Raw genomic sequence first — 21,539 nt, forward strand, 5'->3', positions numbered from 1 at the left:
AGCCGTCCCTACTTTGACTGTTCGGTCAGGATGGGAGTCGTCTAATATCAGGTCCGCATGCTCACCAGCCGGCTGAGGGCGGAACTCATCCGGCCGGTCCTCTGCCAATGATTGCTATTTTCTTGCTTTTCTTGCGGACTCAGTCTGGAGTGCCTTTCTCTTTTTGTCGCCTGTTTCTTGAACAGGCGCACTTTCCTTGACATTGTCAAGGTCTGTTTTTTCTCCACTTGACCCAGTGGCCATAACAGTGGGCTTGACATCCGAGAGATAGCACTCTCGGGCCATCCTCTGATCTCCCCTAAGGGAGCCGACTGTTCCATTGTCCCTTTCAAACTTAAGCAGCATAAGTGACGGGATTATAACAGCCTTGGAATTATTCAGGGTTGGTCGACCCAGAATCATGTTGTAGGCAGAGAGTTCCTCTACCACTAGGAACCGGACTACCATGTGTCGTCCTTCCCCTTTTTCGCCCAGGCGGATGGGTAGATCTACTCGTCCCAGTGGGTGGACGACTCCTCCCCCAAACCCTATTAAAGGGTGGGAGGCCGGATGTATGCAGTCCGTCTGATATTTCAGTTTTGATAGACATTTGCTGCTGATGAGATCTGAAGAGCTCCCGGTATCTATGAGGATTCGACCAACTCTCTGGTTGGCCACTTTACATTCAATAACGAGAGGGTCGTCATGCGGCCCCCTTATTCCTCCTAGATCCTCTTCAGTGATGACAATCTCAGGAAATGTATATTTGGACGGTCGTTCTTGGTGAACGGAATTTACATCTAACCGCCTTATATTATCTTTGTTGCCCCTAATAGAGGGGCCGCCTCCTGAGAAGCCGCCTGCAATGGTGTAGACGACTGCATCATCTGTATCAGAACTGTCGGCCTGCTGATTCTTTTTGGCCGACTGCTTTTTTGAGGAAGTGTTTCCCGCAGATTTCTTGACATAAGTGTCAAGATCACCTTGATCAGCCAATCGGTCTAGGTACCGCATGAGACTGATGCAGTCATTGGTGTGATGACCAATGTCATCATGATAAGCACAGATTTTGTCTTGGTTCCGGTTGCTCGCAGAACCCTTCATGGGGAGCGGCTTCTCAATTGAGAGCCGTCCCTTTATTTCTTTTAGGATAAACTGGTTATCCTTGTTAAACACATATTTTGGGGAGTATGGTTTGAATTCTTTTTTCTTTTTCTGGGCCGGCTGTTTAGAGGAATCAGCCGCCCAGACCCCTTTTCTTTTTTCATCCTTGTTGGACGACTGTTTCTGTCGTCCCTCTCTATTGTCGAACCTCTTCCCGTCCGACTGTTTCATCGTACACAGATCAGTCGCCTGTATATAGGCTTCTGCTTCAATCAAGGCCTCTTGAAGAGTCGCCACCCTTTTTCGAACTAAATCAAATTTGAAAGTAGACCCGTCTTTGAGACCTCTAAAAAAGTCAGTATAAGCTACCTCATCCGGTAACCCTTGAATCTGTATTCTCATCAGGTTGAACCGCCTGATGTAGGAACGAAGCCCCTCCTTTTCACCCTGCTGAATTGTTCCCAAATCAAGGGTCGTTTTCTTCGCAGGGATGTTCATTGCGAAGTTGGAGGCAAATAAGTAAGCAAGCGTCCTGAAGCTGTTTACACAACCAGTCGGCAGGTTGCCGAACCATTGCTGTGCAATTCCCTTGAGAGTCGCTGGGAAACACTTGCACCAAGTGGGATCATCCAACCCTTGAAGGTACATCAGGTTGGTGAATGCCATCAGATGGTCTTCCGGGTTAGTAGTGCCATCATAGGCGCCTACTAAAACATTTTTTACTTTGGCCGGCTGAGCGGCTTCAGTAATTTCCTTGGAGAAGGCCGACGGCTGTTCACCAAGTCTAAGCAGCCGTAGCTGCCAGTCCATAGGTTGGACGTTTTTTGCTGCAGGTCCACCAAATGGAGGTGGCTGCATAAAATACTGTTGTTGCGGCACAAATGGTAAGTTTGGTACCGCCTGGGCACTATGAAAGTCGGACTGACGGGAGGTGCCGCCTGACTGACTCTCATGGTACGACTGAGTTGGCCTCATCGAGGCGTTTCGCAAACTGTCCTGAAAATTTGAAGTAGAAGCCGACTCTGATAATCGGTCACTCTTCTTCTGCTCTAGCAGGTGCCGAGCATCTGTGAACGTTTGCTTTGACCCGTCCGCCTGAATATGACGAACCGGTTTCCTATTTCCCGTAGGGTAACGGAATTTTGTGAAATCAAGAGCAGACGGTTCCCGCTTCTTGGATTTAGGATGGGGAGTCGCCTCTCGCCCTTGAACTGGCTTCCTCCTCATTGAAGTGGAAGGTTTCTTGGCCGACTGCTCTTTGACTGAAGCAGGCGGTTTTTTGTTGATCAACTCTTGGATCTCTCCCTTGAAGTCCCTCATGAAGGTCATGAGTTCGTTCCTTATGATGGGAGCAGACCCATCAGTCGGCTGTTGCCGAGCAAGCGGTGCGCCTGCTGGCTCGCTTCCTGTTTGAAGATACTCCCGTTCCCTTATTTCAGTATGACGGGTACGGCGGGCCCTTAGGGTCCCGTCTGGAGCTGTATGAGTTTCAACTTCAAATTCACTTTCGGTATCATGGTCCGACTGAACTTGAGGGTCGTCTAGGGGACGCCTCTCTTCTGGAGTCGGTACAGACTTGGATGCCATCTCTGAAGTACTCTCCCCACAGACGGCGCCAAATGTTTCGGGGTTTTCTGATGTCCTGCGGGAGAGTTACAATTCCGAGACTGGAACCGGACGTCTGTACCTGCAAAATAACGGAGACTCCTGAGAGCTCCGCCTCCAACGGTCAAGTTAGTACCTGATTAAGGAGTAATCAATACAGAAAGTAAAGTAATGAGATCTCTCTAGGTGAGAGTGCTTAGTGTTGGTAATCTGCGTCGTTAGCGAGATTAGCCGGTTGTTAATAAGTCTGTTCTTCTCTGCTTGATCTCTTAATTATTCGGTTGTTTTTTTTGTTTCCTGATTAATGAGGATTAATCGAGTATTTATAGCCTTGGGAAGCGTGCAACTCTCTAGGTTTAAGGTAAACCTAGGGCTGATCGGGCCTCTAGACTGAAATGGGCCTTGATGGCCGGTTGTCCCACTTGGCATGGGTGGACACGTGGCGTGTCTTAAGTGGTCCGTGGAGGACGTATCTGTGACTGACACGTGGCAAGCTCCTGTTGGCCTTCGTGAAGGACACGTGGCGGAACCTGGTTGGTCCACTTGTCAGACGGTGATTGGTGGATAAAAATCCCCTAATCACCTGGCAACAGGGGAGCAATCCTCTTCTTCGTCCTAGCTCATCCTCGTGCGCTCGTCTTGGTGATGATGATGAAGACTAAGGTAGGCAGTCTTGAAATGGCCATTTTGGTGGGTTCATGCCAAAGATGATGTCCCCACCTCATGCATGCACCGATCTCATGAACTTTCTCCTTGCATTCCTTCAAACTTGAGCGACAAGCAAGAGGCATCCAAAATGATGAGAAATATGAGAGGAAGGCTGGGGAATCCTTGGAATACGATCATAACCTGAAAATACATGAAAACAAGCAAATAAAAGGGAAAAAGACCAAAAAAACTAAGAAATGCACAAAGAAAGAAAACTAACTAAGGAAAGCACAAACTAAAGAAATAAAGAACAAAACTAAGGAAAACTAAAGAAAAGAACTATAAAAGAGCATGAAAATCATCCTAAAAGAAGTCAAATGAGTGCCATAAATTGTAATACCCCGTATTTTTATGTATTTTTATAAAGTATTTAAGTATTAATAAAATGTATTGTTAAGGGCTCAAGTATTTTAATTAAATATTTTAAAGGGTAAAATATTTTAAATATAAGGTTTTATAAAAGTAAAATATATTTTTGGCCAAACGTTTATTCATTATTGGGCAATGTAAATTATTCCTACATACTCTTATTGGAATAACCCATTCCAAAACCCATAACTTAAGCCCACATTTTTTTAAGCCCAAATTTAACCCTACACTCTCTACTCTATAAACACCCCATGAATCCCCAAAATTTCCCACTCAAAAAGGTTAGTCTTATTTTCTTTCTCCCTTGTTTTATTAATTTGTGTAATTATAATTATTGATTTATGGAATTTGATTTTATTGTTTGAAATTAATTTAATTAGTATCAAATTGTATTTTTGATGATTAAACTTTATAATTTTTAGATTTTGTAAATTTATAACCTAGGGTTTTAATTATTGAAAATAATGATTTTAGAGTTTTTATGAACAATTGATTTAGGACTTTTATAGTAATGATTGTTTAAAATTTGGTGATTATAACTACTGATTATTTTAACTTAATTCCAGATTGTTTTGAACACATAAATTCGTGTTTTAATTATTAGATTTCCGTTCGTTAATATTAATCCCGTTTTAATCCCGATCAGGTTCTGAACTCATCCGATTTTGATAAAAAAAAAAAAGTAGTGTTTTTCTTGTGGAAACAACGTTCTAAGAAAGACTTACCACCTTTGGTAGTAAGCATCACCCTCTTGTGGCTAAATTAAGCCTTTAAATATGATTTTCGGGCAGTTTTTATTTTTTAACGAAGTTTTTTTATGTTTTAAATTTTATCCTTGAGTTTAAATGGTAAGAGATAATTTAATGTTTCTATGGATAACTTAATTATAAAGATGTATTTTGATGAAGTTTTAAAAGGGTTTTTAATTAGTTTAAATTGCTGGAATTTTATTTAAAATAGTATTATTGTGTGATTACCCATTAAAAAGGAGTTTAATTAGGGATTTTTAAATATATTTCAGATTATTATAAGTTATTTAAAGTGAGCTAAAGTTGCTGGAAATTGTGTATACAAGGGTAATTAATATAGTATTATTGTCTCTTTATGTAGGAGACTTGGTTCGAGAATTGTTGTAAAGTACTCGGTTATTTTAAGAGCTTATTTGAGGTATGTTCGCGTACTTAGTACATTTTGGTGATGTAGCATCATGCTAGGTTTTATTTAAATCAATTACAAGTAGTATCATGCTCAGGTCTATGATTGGAATTGTGAATTATTGGTGTTGGTGATTGAATTGTGAAGCATGAAGTATTTGTGATGGTTTATGGATTGGAAAATTATATTTTTGGCATGATTATATGGACTACACTTTTATTTAGGGCATGTTAGAGTGCATGTTTAATTAAACTACATGTTTAATTTGGCTTGGAATATCGAAAAGGAATTTTATTGTGGTTCATATAATTTTTATTGATGCTTTAAGCATGAGTAAGGAGCTATATAAGTGTCTATGTACACGAGGAATAAATTGTATATTGGTGCCTTTGTGCACTTAAGGTGTTTTTAACACCGAGGGATAGGATTTTTGGCACTTTATGCGTTTAAGGTGTCTTTGACACTGAGGTAGAATTAAAAGGGGTTCAACATTAAATAATATGTGGTCACTAATTATTCAAGAATTAAATTGGTATGTTTGGTTGATTGAATAATTATTGTTGATTGATTTATTATGCTTTGAGAGTCATCACCAAGTCCAATAACATGTAAATAACGTAAAGTGAAAGAGATTACGCACCAAAACTCTTGGAACGCATATACCTTGAGTATGAACAATGGGGGGAATTTATGGGGTTTTATATTTGACCATAAATTCTAATGGAGTACAGGACGCTGTACATTCCTTTTTATTTATTATTATGCGCATGAATTCCGCCACCTTTGAGTGGTTTTGTCGCTGGCACTGTTAGCTCCCGTGTCAGTTAACCTCAATTTAATTGGGGGAGGTATAGTTGGAAACCCGTTCGATTCGTAATCAACGCTAAATGAATTATTTAGTGTCTAGTTAATGTGTCTTGTTGATTGTTGTGTGTGCTTGTAAACAGGTGTAATGAGGTAAGTGTGTGTTGATAGGTGAAAGCATGTTAGTGTGTTTAATTATGCTTATGTACTCAGCTTTGCTGATTGTGTGTGTTTGTGTGTTTGGCCATGTCTTTATCTTGGCCCTATAATGACCCATTTTTAATGGAGAGTAGTGGGGACAAGTAGAGATAAACTTTTCAGGTATTGAAGCATATTCATGATGGGGCATGAGAGAAGAGTGAATCATGCTAGCTTTCATTAGTTTACGATGTGTTTTATGCTTTATTTATTTATGACATATTTTATGTGGACTAACGCAAAGGTTTGGTTTTGGAACGGTTTTGAATAAGGGCCTTTAATGGTTCCAAGTTGTAGTTTGGTTTTATTTGACTTCGTTTGTTTTGGTTTTAAACTTTACTTTCGTTTGGTTGACTATTGAGTTGACTTGTTTTAACGATTTTTTTTTAAGTCTTCCGCTGTGTATCTTTGATAATTGCCTTAGTCGTTTTCACGGTGGCGGTAATGTCTTAGATATTCCTAAATCGTATTTTAAAGAGTAGAATGGGTATTTAAAGGAAAGGAATTTCTAGGGTGTTACATAAATGACACTCATCAAATATCATCACCCGATTTGTACTAGGATACCCGCTGAATGACCTAGGAAGTTCCATGTGTGTTGATGGAGAGTCCAATTTATTTGAAAACATATTTACACAAATGGAAAAATCGTAAAAAACTGGAAGAGAGGAGAGGCGATTACCTTTTTGTTTAACTCTGAAACTTTGAAAACATCCTCAAGCGGTGAACGGTTATGTTCAATGGAAAGGCAAACGGAAGCTTGAGAAATCAACTACAGGCGGCATTAGAGTCTCTCTCTCTAGAAAAATGCTTTCTTTCTCTCTCTAGACTTGAAGAATGGTCAAAGATGTGGGAGAAAGAGGTGGGGTAAACCCCTATTTATAGAAGGTGAAGACTGGGGCATCCCCATCACACCTCAAAAGCAGAACAATCTTTTTACTGATCACCACCCATGGGGAGATGCGTGTAACATGCGCCCCGTGGCCTGCCACGTCACCCTGTAAGGGGAAAATGTTTAGGGTAAAATTACCCTGGACACGTGGCCTAATTAGAGAGGGACACGTGTCAACTGGACAAATAGAACATGGGCCACTCACCAACTGACACGTGTCAGCCTCAGATATCAGCTAGAATTGCGGCCTTTAAGGCCCAATTCCCGAGAAATACGCAAAACGGCGTAGCCCATTAAGTCAGAATGACCTAATGAGCACGTATTCCCATGACCCTGTAAATAGGGAGATTTTCCTTATTTTAGGGACACATTCATTTATTACACTACCCTACATTCTCTCTCATCCGAGAAAGCACCTGATCTCAGAATCCGTGAAGATCTCACTTTACTTTTTTTGCATTCTTTACATCTCCAAACACGTTCTAACTTAATCGTCGGAGACAGAGCTCCAACCACTAGGAGTCTTCGTTGTTTTGCAGGTACAGGCCGTACCGGACCAGTTTTCGAGCTGTAACTCTCCCGAGGGACTAAAAACACCCAAAACAGTAACGTTAGTCAAAAGATTCCTATAATCATATAATTTTATTTAAAATATAATTTATTTGATAAAGATTATATAGTACTCCGTATAATTGAGTACTTTACTAAAATATGATTTTTTTTTTTTTTACAATTTCACTTTACAATGCATTTCTAGTGCGGCTAGCCGCACCATGCGGTAGGGTGCAAAATCAGCAAATGACAAAGTAACCTAACCAACCTAGTAAACCCTCCAACCAAGTAATCTTTGACCCACTTGGTAACCCCTGAATTGACCAAGTAACCCCTGACTGGACCAAGTAACCCCTAATCGGACCTAGTAACCCTTGACCGGACCTATTAAGTATTAACCCCCCTAGTAACCCCTAACCAAGTAAGTAAACCCTAATCCTACACCACCTCAAAGCCTTAAACTCCCCCACACCACCACTTGTTGCACCTCTCTCATCTCACACATCTGACCACCTTTGCACCTCACAACAACTCCAGTGCACCTGACCACCACTCCTCCACCACACTTGACCACCTCACCTTCCTCACAACCAGCATCAATCGCAGGCCATCTGACCACCGCAACAACCTCTTATCTCACGCATCTCACCTACGAAGACATTAATGTCGCAATTTTCGCAATCTCCTTCAAATCTGCATTTCACCACAAAGAAGACGAAGATGATAGCGAAGATGACCAGTTCAACCGCGAAAACTTATTGTATGGAAGAAATAGGAATGAAAATGATGAATTGGTACCTGAATGATTTGTTGATATTTGAGGGAAATATAAGGGTTTGGAGCTTCGAATTTAGTCGCAATTCACCGTAATCTTCTTCAAATCGATCTGCAATTCATCACAAAGAAGACGAAGACGATGGTGGAGGTTAGTTTGGCTGGCAATTTCCGCGACAAAGAAGGCAAAGACGACGGCGCCGTCAGAGTTCTAGGTTGATTTGGCCGACAAAGACAAAGATGATGGCGGAGATGATGGAGGTCGGGTTGATTAGGCCAGTAAAGACGAAGACGACCACGGAGATGATGGAGGTATATATGGGGTGGAGGTGATGGTGGTCGGGGTTGATTAAGGTTTGGAGGTGATTATTGTGATTGACCATACCGTGTGGCCAGCCACATATGAAAGTTTATGTTCACTTTATGATTTTTTTTAATTATATATTAAGAAAATATATACTATACATGTTTTTTAATTATATTTTAAGAAAATATATACTAAACTTATAAGATATATATGTATAATTTCTTAGCTTATTAGTTTAAGAAAATATATTTTCTAATAAAAAGATATTTTAGTAAGTTTCTAAGAAAAATAATATTAAATAATATATTTATATATTGAGTAGATATTTGCATGGTAATAATATTAAGTAGGTATTTGTATGGTACTATACAATGATTTTTTCATATATATGCATGAGCAATAATCGATTTAAATACATATAAAAGTATAAAATAATATACCATGAACAATATTATTTGATGTTATTTCCAAAGTTGGTGAACAGTAAATTTATTGTTTTAGTAAAGATGAAGAATATTATTTACATATTCTTTACTAAAAATATATAAGAATATAATATGAATAATATTATTTGATGATCAATCTTACCATAATAAACACAATTACACATAGACTATTTATTAGTATGATTTTTAATTATTTATGTGAAAAAAATAATATTAAAAATTAAGATAGGGACACGTGCAGTCTTGGAGCTAGTGTACCATGTTTTAGTATAGTATATATATAGATACCTTATAATCATGGCCATTGTTTATCCACCAACCGATCCTCGTTGAAACCTCTCGAGACCCCACCATCCAACCGATGAGGGAAGAGGATAGAGAAATGGGTCGGGGTGGGGGAAAGTAGGGTCGGGGTAGATCATATGAAAGTAGGTTCAAGGACTAGGTCGGGGTAGGGATAGAGGTGACAATAAGGAAAGGGGTGGGGATCGAGTAGACCACGGTCGAGGGTGATTTGCAAAGACCGATGAGCAAGGAAGGTCGGGGTTAGGGTTATAGGTGAGGGAGGGCGTTGTCCAATGTTGGTTGGCAAAGGGGATTTGGCCAGCAAGGGATGAGTTGATATGGTGAGAAGGGTTTTCTTTAAAAAAAATTATTTTTAAAAAATATTTTATTTGTTGAAACAATTCTAACCAATACCGTGACACAACCTATTTAACAAGTAAATGGTTTTCTTATTCAATTTTTTAGTATATGTCTGTCAAATGTCGTTTTAGTTTGAAATAATCGAAAGATGGTTTTATTTTTAGAAGACCAGTCAAATATAGTATTATTCGTGGTACGGTGGTAATGTTCCTTTGACCTATAAATTTTTTTTAAAAAAACAAGTCTTTTTTTCATTAATATTGATACCTCTTTTTTTTTTTTTATTTGAAAAGTAATATTTAGACCTTTTGTTAAACTACTAAAAAATTTAATCTTCTTATTTTATATTGTTGGTGCGTCTTAGTTTAAAGTAATATCCAAATAAAAAACAAAAAAAAAAAAATAGAGAATATGTGAGATATTGCGTCTTCATGTTTGAGACATTCGAGACCCTACGTATTACAACTTAACAAGTGTGATAGATCCTTTTATATCTTAATTCATGCATTTCATGTTTACCACAAAAAAAAAAATAACGCTGGTAGAAGTCAGAAAGCAAAAGCGCAACAAAGTTCTAGATTTACGTGAAAATCGTGGAACAATTTGGATCAATCGCGACGCTAGGTAGTTAATTTTCACTAATTGTTGCTAATCTTCGCTAATTTCCAGCGTATTATATATTTCTTCCTCTATCACATTATTTCGTGCTTATTTCTAAAAAAACGATAATTAAGAAGAATGGTGGAAGTAGTGAAATATTACATTCGAAAGATAAAAGTACTACCTTCATCCCTAAATTACATTTCTATTTCTAAATTTACACGGGAATCTAGAAACTTAGAGTAACCTGAAAACCCATGATTAGAAAGCACAATAGGAATTACAATACATTTATTGTTATCTTTGAATAAAACAAATCAGGATGATATTAAATGCTTGCACATGTCATCTATCATTTGAAAAGAAAATTGACCAATCACATTTGTTTATGAAAAATAAAAAGACCAATCAAATTCATTTATTGTGCTGCACATGGGAGAAAGTAGTAATGGAGGAATGTTATGCATGTAAAAATGCATAACAAAGGACAATTATGTAATTACATATATGTTAGAGAGTGGTGTCATTGGATGATCAAATAATACCACTGAGTATACGATGATACTATGTATGCATATATTGGTATTATATATGCATTCAGTTGTACCAAATTTATACATAAATAGTACCACTAAAGATTCAATGGTATTATATAAGCTTACAGTGAAACAATCAGAATGTGGTCCCCCCATCACATGAGATAATCTGACCAAAAAATAAATGAGGTCCACCTTCAAACCTCCCTCTTTCCTTCTCTCTCCTCTTTTCTCTCTCTAGCATGTGTTTTTAGAATATTTTAATCATTGTTATGTATTTGTAAATACAAAACATTCCTCCCTATAAAATGTCTCCTGCACATGGATTACAATTTTTCACATGGACTAATCAAATTATGGCTTTTGTGCAGCAATTAATTGCCAAACGGAAAAGTAATTATAGTAATGCCACATCACACTGATTTAGGGATAATTTGGGGATATTTTGGGGAATAAATTTGGAGAATAAAGATAATTTGGTAAAAAATTCACTTAGTAATAAAAAAGGAAAGTGGGAATCGAATTTTTAAAACCCTGAAAAGGAAAGTAGTGTAATTTAGGGACGGAGGGAGTAGAGAATATTGTATGAGAATTATCAAAAGTAGAGAATATTGTATTAAAAAAATTAATGATTTTTTTGGGTGTATGTGTGTTTTGTATGGGAAAGATAAAAAGTAAGTAATAATTATTATCAAAGTAAGTAATAAAAGGTAATTAATAATTTTTTGGGTATATATGCATATAAATATCTTTGAAAAGGTATATAGACATGTAGTATATATGGGAATGAAAGGTAGTTGATTTAATTTTGAAAAATTTGCAAATTGCAGCCATTTAAAGTTTGTATTTTGCAAATAGCAGCCATTTAAATATTTTTTTTTTTGCTAATTGCAGCCCAAAAGTTTGTATAAATTTGTAAATAGCATCTCAATTCAACTTTTTCATTGTTAACATGTCAAAATATCTTCGTTTAAGGTTTTAAGGGCCATTTTAGTTCTTAGGGGATGGAATTGAGCTCGGAATTAGCAAAAAAATAATGTAACAGTCTCATTTTTACAGTTTTCAACAAATCGATATATTTTTGTTACGCAAAACGAGGCACTTATGTTATTTTTTGCTAATTTCAAGCTCAATTTGGATTCTTAAGGGCTAAAATGGCCCCTAAAATCTTAACCGAAGATTTTTCGACATGTACATCGATGTAAAAGTTGAATTGGGCTGCAATTTACAATTTATACAAACTTTTGGGCTGCAATTTGCAAAAAAAAAAAATTAAATGGCTGCAATTTGCAAAATTTGAACTTTAAATGGCTGCGATTTGCAAATTTTCCTTTAATTTTTGTCAAATAAAAAAAATTAAATATGAAAAATAGGAAGATGACGAGTGTCCTTCCAACTTCCTGTTTTAAATTATTAGTATTGATTTTGCTACAATTTTTACTAATAGATAATAAAATGTATTAATAGTCAAGTTGTGTCTCGGCAAATGTGTCGGTCAAACAGATGCAAAAAAAAAAAAAAACAACAACAACAAAGGGAGTATGTTTTAGGGTGTGTTTTATTCATCTAATTTTCACTGATCTGAATTTACTTTACTTATGTGAAATTACCCGAACTATTCTGAATTTATTAGAACTTATTAAAACTTGTTTTAATTGCAATTTGTACTTGGGTAACCCTTACAGAACTTATTAAATCCGGACTGGACTTTTTAGAACTTATTACACATGATATATAAGTGTAAATAAGGTGAAAAAAACAGACTCTTAACCAAAAAAAAAAACTTTCTAAAAAGGAATCCATGTCAACTAAAAAAAACATGGGTACTATATCATATTATTTAAAAAAAAAAAAAAAAACCCTAAACTAAACAAAACAAAAAACAGAAAATCACTGCGATACAAAACAAGCCCTAAGTTTTTAGTTTTGGTTAAAGTTACAACTTATGGATTCAAATCTTATCTACCCCTCCTTTTTTGTATAAAATCCTAAGTTTTGGATAAAAAATGGAACAAATTTTAAATGAATTTTGTAAATTATAAATGACCAAAATAATCAAAGTTGTATGTGTGATTATCGTAAAATGTATTTTGTCAAATTTAAAAATGTTGTAACATGTAAGACATACTCCCTTTATCATCTTTAATACAAACTTCGTACTTCGTATAACTTTTTTAAAATGACTGTTTTTTTGTAACATTTTTTGCCTTACCTTATACAACTGGTACAAGTGCATAATATCTCTTTCATTACATGTTCTCTACACCCATACTCATACTCTTTATGCTACGAAGTATTATTTATATTCTCTCACATACCTAACTTTCAAACACCTCAAGCATAATATTTGATACTCAACTCACCCACCTTAAACTTTAGACGAGTTAAACTGTTGCATTTAAAAAATGACAGGAGTTACTGATACGGAGTAGTAAATGGAAGAAGATTGATGGTGATAATACTATATTTCAATTTGAAGAATCAAGTTTTAATATAATCGATAAAAACAATTTATGTTCAATTAAAACAAGGGGAATGTTTAGGCAAATCTCAGCTAGGACATCTAAGAATCTGTTAGGTTTTGAGGGGTAATAACAATCATTCCACCAATAATATATAAAGCAATTAAGAATGATAATAAAGCATTAAATAACTAATAATTAAGCAATAAGTATTCGATAAGATCAAAGAGATTGAGTTCAGAGATACAATACTGAATAAGGACAAGCCTCCTTGTTCAGCAGGGACACAGATCCGTAGACAAGAGTAGAGTAACAGTTTATATTGAATTATGTGCGAGCGTACATGATTGTTATAATGTCTAACTCTTCCTATTTATACCTAGGGATTCCTATGGTTACACAAATATTCAAAATATATTCAAAATAGAGAGGATCTTCTTAATTTATTCTGTTCCCTGTTTTGTAGGTGTATTCTTGGCAAGTATCTTCTTGATTGATACTCTTGATCCTACTTTCCTTGTTTGTTCCAATCAAGCCGTTTTGTCTATTTTGCGGAATTCTTTGATCTTGGATTGGTGCCCTACGTATACTGGGTCGTATATTAATACGGGCCCAACATTTGCCCCTAATTTTTATTTTCAAGCGTTGAAGGTGAAAATTACCTAAAGAAGCCGTTTGAAGGATTTTCGAATTTTAGAAATTATTTCAACGGTTAACAAAAATAAGGAACGTGGTGGCAGTTTTAAGGCAATTTCTTCGGTAACCGTGAAGGGCGGTTTATTTCTTTCTTCATTATTTATTGGGTGTGCAGGCTTATGTCTAATCACTTTACTCTTTGCCCCAATTTCGAATTTCATGAGGTACTTTCTCTCTCTTAGCTTCTCTGTTCTTCTCTGTTTCTTCGCTTCTTTATTTTTCTTGCGTTTTTATGATGGATGGTACTGTAAGAGTGGTGTTTGCTGGGGTGGATGAAGGTGTGAAGAAGCCGACTTTGGTTGCGCAGATTGTTTTCCATGCTAAGGATGTTTATCCTTCCACTGTGACAAGGGAGGAGGTTCAAAAGATTGATGCAGTTGCGCGATTTCCTAATGGAGTGGTGGTAAAAATTCCATCTTCTAGGGAAAGAGCTCACTGGACTGCCCCTGGTTGGGTGTGCTTTTTCGAGTATCCCTCTGTGATTGGGCATACCTTCCCTTTCTCTCCCCTTGTTCGTCAATTTCTGTCTAGGGTTAGGGTCTCGCCTTGCCAGTTATTGTCCCAAACTTGGAGGGTTTTGAGAATTCTTGACTTGCTGAGTGTGAAATTGGGTATAGAACTTGATGTGAGGGTTTTATGCTATCCTTATACTATCGATTACATTCTTTATGTTGTTGTTGGAAATTTTATCGTCCTCTTGTTTTGCTTTTTCTTTATGGGCTGATCTGTATGCATTGTTAAGTTTGTTTTATAATTTGTTTTACTGTCTCTTATAGACCTGGTACTTTTTGCTGTATTCCCTTTTGAATTTTTTTTTTTTTTTTTTTTTGCAATGTGTAGATATTTCCCGGTCGTTGAGGTCTCATGAACTACTTAGTTCTTCTTCTATCTTCGGTCGCATTAGGTCGCGGGCCTCTCTTAAGGGTTCAGAGGATGTCCCTGCTCCAGCTAATGTGAAGCCTCTAAGGAGTGCTCCCCCTCCACCTCCTCCTCGTACCAACTTTAAGAGGAATCTTGAATCCCTACTGACGTTGATGCTGCTGACTTCTCTTATGACTCTTTGGCTCCCCATGTGGGTAACTTGCTCTTCACAGACTTTCGCTGACCTTTCTCAAGAGGTTGCCGCACGGTCTTTCTAGGTATAGTATACTCCCTTAAAAAAAATCAGAAAATCAGTTTGGGTGCCCCTTTGCGTCTCTTGACCTTGTTGTGATATTCTGTAGAGTTTTCAGTCGTGCCTTGGTGTATTGAGCAAGGTGTCAGAGTTCACTCAAGCTTATGATGTTATGAAGAAGGAACATGATGCCCTTGTTGATAAGTATAAGGCTGCCACTGATGCTTTGAAGGCTGAAAGGACCAAGTACAAGCAGTGCCTTGCAGATCGAGATGGGTTGAAGGGTACCTTGAAGGAGGCTGCAAAAGATTCTCTTAATGTGGCTAGTTATTATTTTGGAAAGGCGCGCTTAGAGATGATGGAGGATTACCAGAAGGGGAAGCATGGGGCATGGGACTATGATGCTGAGAAGTCTGCCTTTGAGAAAACTTTCCCTGCAGGGACTGCTGCTCCTGGTACCTTGCTGCTAGCCTATGCTGATGAAGAAGTTGATTCTCCCATGAACGAGGATATCAAGGATGGTCCTGAGGATTCCAAGTCTGTTGCTGAAGAGAGGGTCCATGTTGATAACACTAGGGAGTATTAGTTTCCATGGTGTTGTGTCACCTGCTAGTTGTGAACAATATTTAAGTTTTTTTTTTTTTTTTTTTTTTTTGGAGAATGTTTGTTTTTACTGCTCTAGTGCATAATTTGTGTTGTTTTTGTGCTGCCTTGTTGCAGCTGGATGATTTGCTTACTTTGTTGCTAAGTATTTTAACCTCTTTTGCTATGTTGTTCCTGTATTTCTTATTGCATCACATTTTTATTACAGCTGTATTACGGTTGTATTACAGTTGTAGTACGTACGTAATATTGCTTACAAGTTTGTGTTGATAGTGCCTTGTTGGCGCTTCTTGTAGGGATAGGTGGTTATCGCCTTCTTTTGCTTTGTATGGTAGCGTAGCTTGTTCGTCCTTGCAAAACAGAATTGGGTGAGGGGTGGCCGTGGATTTCCCCAATGGCCCTCCGATGCCAACGTCAGTACTCGTAGTGAATATAAATTGAATTGACAAAGTTTAGGTGAAGAAGAGTACATGTCGTGCTGCCTTTGGCTGTTGGAGATTTTTTGGTTTTTCTGTTTTTCTTCTTTTTTTGTGTTTTCGTTGCTTTTTTTGTTTTTTTTTTTGTATTTTGTATTTTTGTAAAAAGAAAACAAAATTTAAATGATAACTACGTACCTTTGTTCTTCAGAAATGATAGAGTTTTAGATGTGATGTATTCCAACTTCTTTGTACCTCTTTTCCTTTTGCGTTCTTGAGTCTGTAGGCTCCGTTGCCTACTACCTTGATGATTTCGTATGGTCCTTCCCATTTGGGTGCTAGTTTTCCTGCGTTTACTTCTCTAGTATTCTCGTACATTTTCCTGAGGACCCAATCTCCTAATTTGAAGACTCTTGCCCTGACGTTCTTGTTGAAGGACCTTGCTACTTCTTGCTGGTATGCTACCATTCTCATTTTTGCATCTTCCCTTAATTCTTCCACTGTGTCCAGGCTGTGCATTAGTTCCGCTTGGTTTCTTTCTTTTGTCATCAACCCGTACCTTGCTGTAGGGACTTCTACTTCTGTTGGGATTACTGCCTCGCATCCATACACCAATGAGAATGGGGTATGACCTGTGGCACCTTTTGGAGTTGTTCTGTCTGCCCATAGTATGTTGGGTAGTTCATCTGCCCACTTCCCTTTCGCTCCTTCTAGTCATTTCTTCATGTTGCCTATAAGGACTTTGTTACTTGACTCTGCCTGTCCGTTTTCTTGCGGGTATCTCGGTGTGGACATGATGAGGGAGATGTTCCACTCCTTACAGAACTTCGTGGTCTTGTTGCTGATGAACTGAGACCCGTTGTCTGTAATGATCTCTGCTGGCACTCCAAATCAACTTAGGATGTTTCTTTTGATGAATGAGATGACGTGCCTTATCCTTGATTTCCTTGTAAGCTTCTGCTTCGATCCATTTTGAAAAATAGTCTGTCGTTGCTAAGAAATACACTCTCTGCCCTGATGACGGGGGCAGTTTCACTATGTCCATTCCCCATTTCATGAATGGCCAAGGCGTCAGCGTTGGATGTAACTCTTCTGACGGTCTGTGTGTCAAAGGTGCGTGTTTTTGGTATGCTAAGCATTTCTTGGCAAATTCTGCAGCGTCCTTTCTCATGCTGGGCCAATAGTATCCCATTCTTAGAGCCTTGTTGGCTAGATTCCTTCCTCCTGAATGATTTCCGCATTCTCCGCTGTGTAGGGACTGTAGGACCTGCCGTGCTTCTTCTTTCTCTAAGCATCGTAAGAAGGGACCAGCTACAGACTTTTTGAAGAGTACGCTGCTGATTAGGCAATATTTTGAAGCTTTCGGGGTGAGTGCTTGAGCTGCTACTTTCCCTCTTGGTACTGTCTTGTCTAAGAGGTACTCTTTCAGTTGTTTAGTCCAGCTACCGTCCTCTTCCTCTGTAGAGTCTGATTAAACTTCGTAGACGTTCATAGTTGATTCTTTCTCTATGGCTGGAGAGAGTACGTGCACTAGGGGGATAGCTCCAAATTTTTCTGGGTTAATATTTGATCCCAAGTTTGCCAGTGCATCTGCTTCAGTGTTCAAGTTTCTGGGTACCTGGTCTATCTTGAATCCCTTAATGAGCTTCCATGTGACTTCTATGTAAGCTGTCATCCTAACGTCCTTTGTTGCGTATTCCCCATTGATTTGATTTACCATGAGCAAAGAGTCGAAAATTACCTCCAGGTGTTGTATCTTCATATCTTTTGCGACAGTTAACCCTGTTATTAGTGCTTTGTATTCGGCTTCATTGTTGGTGGCCTTGAAATTACACCTTACTGCTTGTGCTATTTTATCTCCTTGCGATGATGTCAGTACCACTCCTAGGCCTACACCACGTAAGTTTGCTGCGCCATCTGTATGGAGCATCCATTTCTGTGTAGCCTTTGGTTCTTGTAATGCAGTACTTCTTTCTGTGCTTCTTCCTTAAGGGTTGGGCTGAAGTCTGCTACGAAGTCGGCCAAGGCTTGTGATTTGATTGCAGTCCTGGGCTCGGATTGTATATCGTACCTGCTCAGATGTAGGGCCCATTTCTCCATCCTCCCTGACATTTCTAGCTTTCTCATGATGGCTTTGATGGGATAGTTGGTTCGTACTCGTGTAGGATGACTTTCAAAGTATGGGCGTAGCTTTATTGAGGCAGTAACTAAGGCTAAAATAATTTTCTCTAAGGATGCGTACCTCATTTCTGCACTGAGTAGGGTTTTGCTTACGTAATAGATGGGAAATTGCTCTTTGTCTTCCTCTCTTGTGAGGACTGCACTGACCGTCCCTTCTGACACTACGAGGTACAATTGGAGGGGCTCCCCTTCCTTAGGTTTAGAGAGTATCAATGGGTTGGCCAAATACTCCTTTAGCTTCTGAAATGCTTCGTCGTGCTCTTGTTCCCATTTGAATTCCTTGTCTTCTTCAGGACTTCGTAGAAGGCTCTGTTCTTGTCGAAAGATTTTGAGATGAACCTGTTTAGTGCTGCAATTTTTCCTGTTAAGCTCTGTACATCCTTCTTAGACTTTGGTCGCTCCAGGTCCAGGATGGCTTTGACTTGATCTGGGCTGGCCTCTATTCCTCTTTGCGTAACCATGTACCCTATGAAATTTCCTGACTGTACTCCGAATGTGCATTTCGTGAGATTTAGCTTCATGTCGTACTGCTTCAGGATGGCGAAGGCTTCTCTAAGGTCTCTGACATGATCATCTGCCTTCTTGGATTTAACTACCATGTCGTCTATGTAAACCTTTATTGTGTTTCCAATTTGTTCCTCGAACATCTTGTTCACCAACCTTTGATATGTTGCTTTTGCGTTTTTCAATCCGAAAGGCATTACCTTGTAGCAATAGATTCCTTGACTAGTGATGAAAGCAGTTTTTTCTTGGTCGACTTTATGCATGAGGATTTGATTGTACCCACTGTATGCATCCATGAAGGATAGCAGCTCGTGCCTTGTTGTTGCGTCTACCATGGCATCGATGTGAGGTAAAGGGAACGGGTCCTTTGGGCATGCCTTGTTAATATCTGTGAAGTCAATACAGATTCGCCATTTTTCGTTCTTTTTTCTGACTACCACCACGTTAGCGAGCCATTCTGGGTACTTCACCTCTCTGATCTTCCCTGTCTTCAATAGGTTTTGAATTTCCTCATTGATGATCTTGTTCCATTCTGGCGCAAATTTCCTTCTCTTTTGCTTTACTGGTCTATGCATTGGGTCTACGTTCAGTTTGTGAGTGATCACATCTGGGGAGATGCCTTTCATGTCTTTGTGGGTCCAAGCGAACGCATCTTTTTCTTCTTCCAAGAAGTCATAAATTTGCTGACGGAGATCTGAATTCAATTCTGATCCTATTCTGACCTTTTGATCTGGATGGTTAGGGTTCAGCTGGACTTCCGTGGCTTCCTGTTCTACTATGCTCAATTTCTCTTGGCCCAGCTGACCCTCTGATTGCTATGCTGAACTCTTTTCTGCAGATGTTGCTTTTAGTGCGATCTTGTAACATTCCTTGGCTTCCTTAGGATCTCCTCTGATTTCTTGGATACCCCACCTGGTAGGGAATTTGATGATTTGATGGTACGTGGAGGGGATGGCCTTCATCTCATGTATCCATGGTCTGCCTAGGATTATAATGTATGATGACAAAGTGTCAATCACCAGGAACTTGACTTGTAAGTTGACTCCTTTCGCATAGGTAGCTAATGTTATTTCTCCACTTGTTTTCTTGGTTTCCCCGCTGAATCCTACTAGCATTGTTGACTTATTGATGATGTTCTTCTCGTCGATGTTCATATGTTTCAGGGTATCAAGCATGATGATGTTTGCAGAGCTTCCATTATCAACAAGGATTCGCTTGATCATACAATTTCCAACTGGGAGTGAAATCACTAGACCGTCATGATGGCCTTCTATTGCGTCGCTCTCTTCAAACATGATGGGAATGTCCGCTTTTGATTTTTCCCTTCTGTCGGGCTGATCTTTATTGCTTTCCTTCGCATGCCGCTTCGCTGCTGAATATGTTAAGCCGCATACTTCTGACCCTCCTGATATGAAACAGATGGTTTTGACAATTGGAGGAGGAGGTGGGGGGCCTCCTTGCTTTGATTCTTTTTCCCTTCCCGGAGCTTTGGATCTATCTGACAGAAGTTCTTTGAGATATCCTTTCTTCAGCAGGTAAGCAACCTCCTTTCTGAGCGCGACACATTCATCGGTTGTATGGCCAATATCTGAATGGAAATCGCACCATCTTGATGGGTCTTTCTTTTCTCCAGGCCTGTCACTCTTTCTAGGCCACTACACGGTGTCTCCCATCTTGTTCAGGGTCCTAATTACTCATGCAGGGTTAACATTGAAACAATACTCATGCAATTTAGTTGGAAGTTCAGGATCTTCCCTCCTGTCTGAGAATTCTTCTTCAACAACATTGATTGATCCTTCATCAAAGCGGGAGCGCTGATACGGTTTGAATCGATGGTCTCTCCTGGGAAAATTTTTGTTCCTTCTTGGCTCGCGATCTGGCTTCGGGGTCTTTCTTGCATAGACATCTTCTTCAAACCTAACCTGAGCCATAACTTTGGCTTGTACATCCTCGAAGGTCGTGTAGGGATATTTGGTCAACTCTTTGTAGAGCTCACTATGGTCCAGCAACCCTCTTCTGAATGCTTCAATTGTTGTAGGAGCATCGCATTTGTGTATCCCAATCTTCTCCCTGTTGAACCTGTTAAGATAGTCTCTCAAGGATTCTCCGTGTCTTTGCACAACACGGTACAGATCTGAGGATTGCTTTTCAATTTTTCTGCTACTAGCAAATTGAATCTTGAATAGATTCACCATTCCTACAAAAGATCGAATTGTCCCATTATCTAAATTAATGAACCAAGTTAGGGCGGGACCTGACAATGTGGCTCCAAAGCCTTTGCACATGATAGCCTTTTTGATATCTCTAGGGATTGAGCTTGTCATCATCTTCTGCATGTAGAGGGACACGTGCTCATCAGGGTCCGTTGTTCCGTCGTACATAGCCATGTTGGGCGTGCTAAACCTCTTTGGCACTTCTACCATGGCGATCTCTTCTGAGAAAGGAGACTCTATATATCCATCCGCTGCCTCTTCTTCCATGGGCTTTGGCACTCCAGGGATTTTGGCGATCTTGGCCTCAAATGCCTTGAGGTATTCCTTAACCACCTTCTCTATTTTTCCCTGCTCAGCTCCTTCTTGTCTATCCTTCTTGAGAATTCTGCATCCAGAGAATATAGTCTAGGGGAATTTCCTTGCTGATAGATCCTTTTTCCCCGTTAGGGGTGTGGAAGGTTCCATACATATCAAGGTGCATGGCTATACTTTCGGTGCTTTTTCCGGTGTTAACGGTTTTAGATGCAACTGATTGTATTTGGCTACGGAGGGCTTCATTTTGTTTGGTTAAGCTGGTGAGTTTGGCTTCGGTTTGGACCTTTTGGGCCAACAATGTTTAGATTTGGCTTTTCTGTTAGTCTAAGGTTTGACGGAATGCGTTCATTCCTTCATTGAT

General features: G+C 38.9%; 2 protein-coding genes across 2 annotated transcripts; both read right to left on the reverse strand.

The window, feature by feature from the left end:
* Positions 1-16,782: 16,782 nt before the first annotated feature.
* LOC110700115 lies at positions 16,783-17,157 on the reverse strand. Its single transcript, XM_021877603.1, has one exon. The coding sequence runs from the start codon at positions 17,155-17,157 to the stop codon at positions 16,783-16,785; it is 375 nt and encodes a 124-aa protein (XP_021733295.1).
* A 2,308-nt stretch (positions 17,158-19,465) lies between these two features.
* LOC110700116 lies at positions 19,466-21,344 on the reverse strand. Its single transcript, XM_021877604.1, has 3 exons — positions 21,331-21,344; positions 20,360-21,248; positions 19,466-20,305 (listed from the first exon to the last, which is right to left on the reverse strand). Exons 1-3 carry the CDS (start codon positions 21,342-21,344, stop codon positions 19,466-19,468), a joined length of 1,743 nt encoding a protein of 580 aa, XP_021733296.1.
* Between the last annotated feature and the right edge of the window lie 195 nt (positions 21,345-21,539).

Source organism: Chenopodium quinoa, unplaced genomic scaffold (genome assembly GCF_001683475.1).
Source record: "Chenopodium quinoa cultivar QQ74 unplaced genomic scaffold, ASM168347v1, whole genome shotgun sequence".
Taxonomy (NCBI): Eukaryota; Viridiplantae; Streptophyta; class Magnoliopsida; order Caryophyllales; family Amaranthaceae; genus Chenopodium; species Chenopodium quinoa.

Excerpts from the sequence above, each read along its gene's own strand:
- LOC110700115 (XM_021877603.1), bottom strand. The coding sequence starts at position 17,157 with ATGGGATACTATTGGCCCAGCATGAGAAAGGACGCTGCAGAATTTGCC.
- LOC110700116 (XM_021877604.1), bottom strand. Across the intron at positions 20,306-20,359 it reads TGCATGAGTATTGTTTCAAT|TGGCCTAGAAAGAGTGACAG; the intron begins GTTAACCCTGCA and ends GACACCGTGTAG.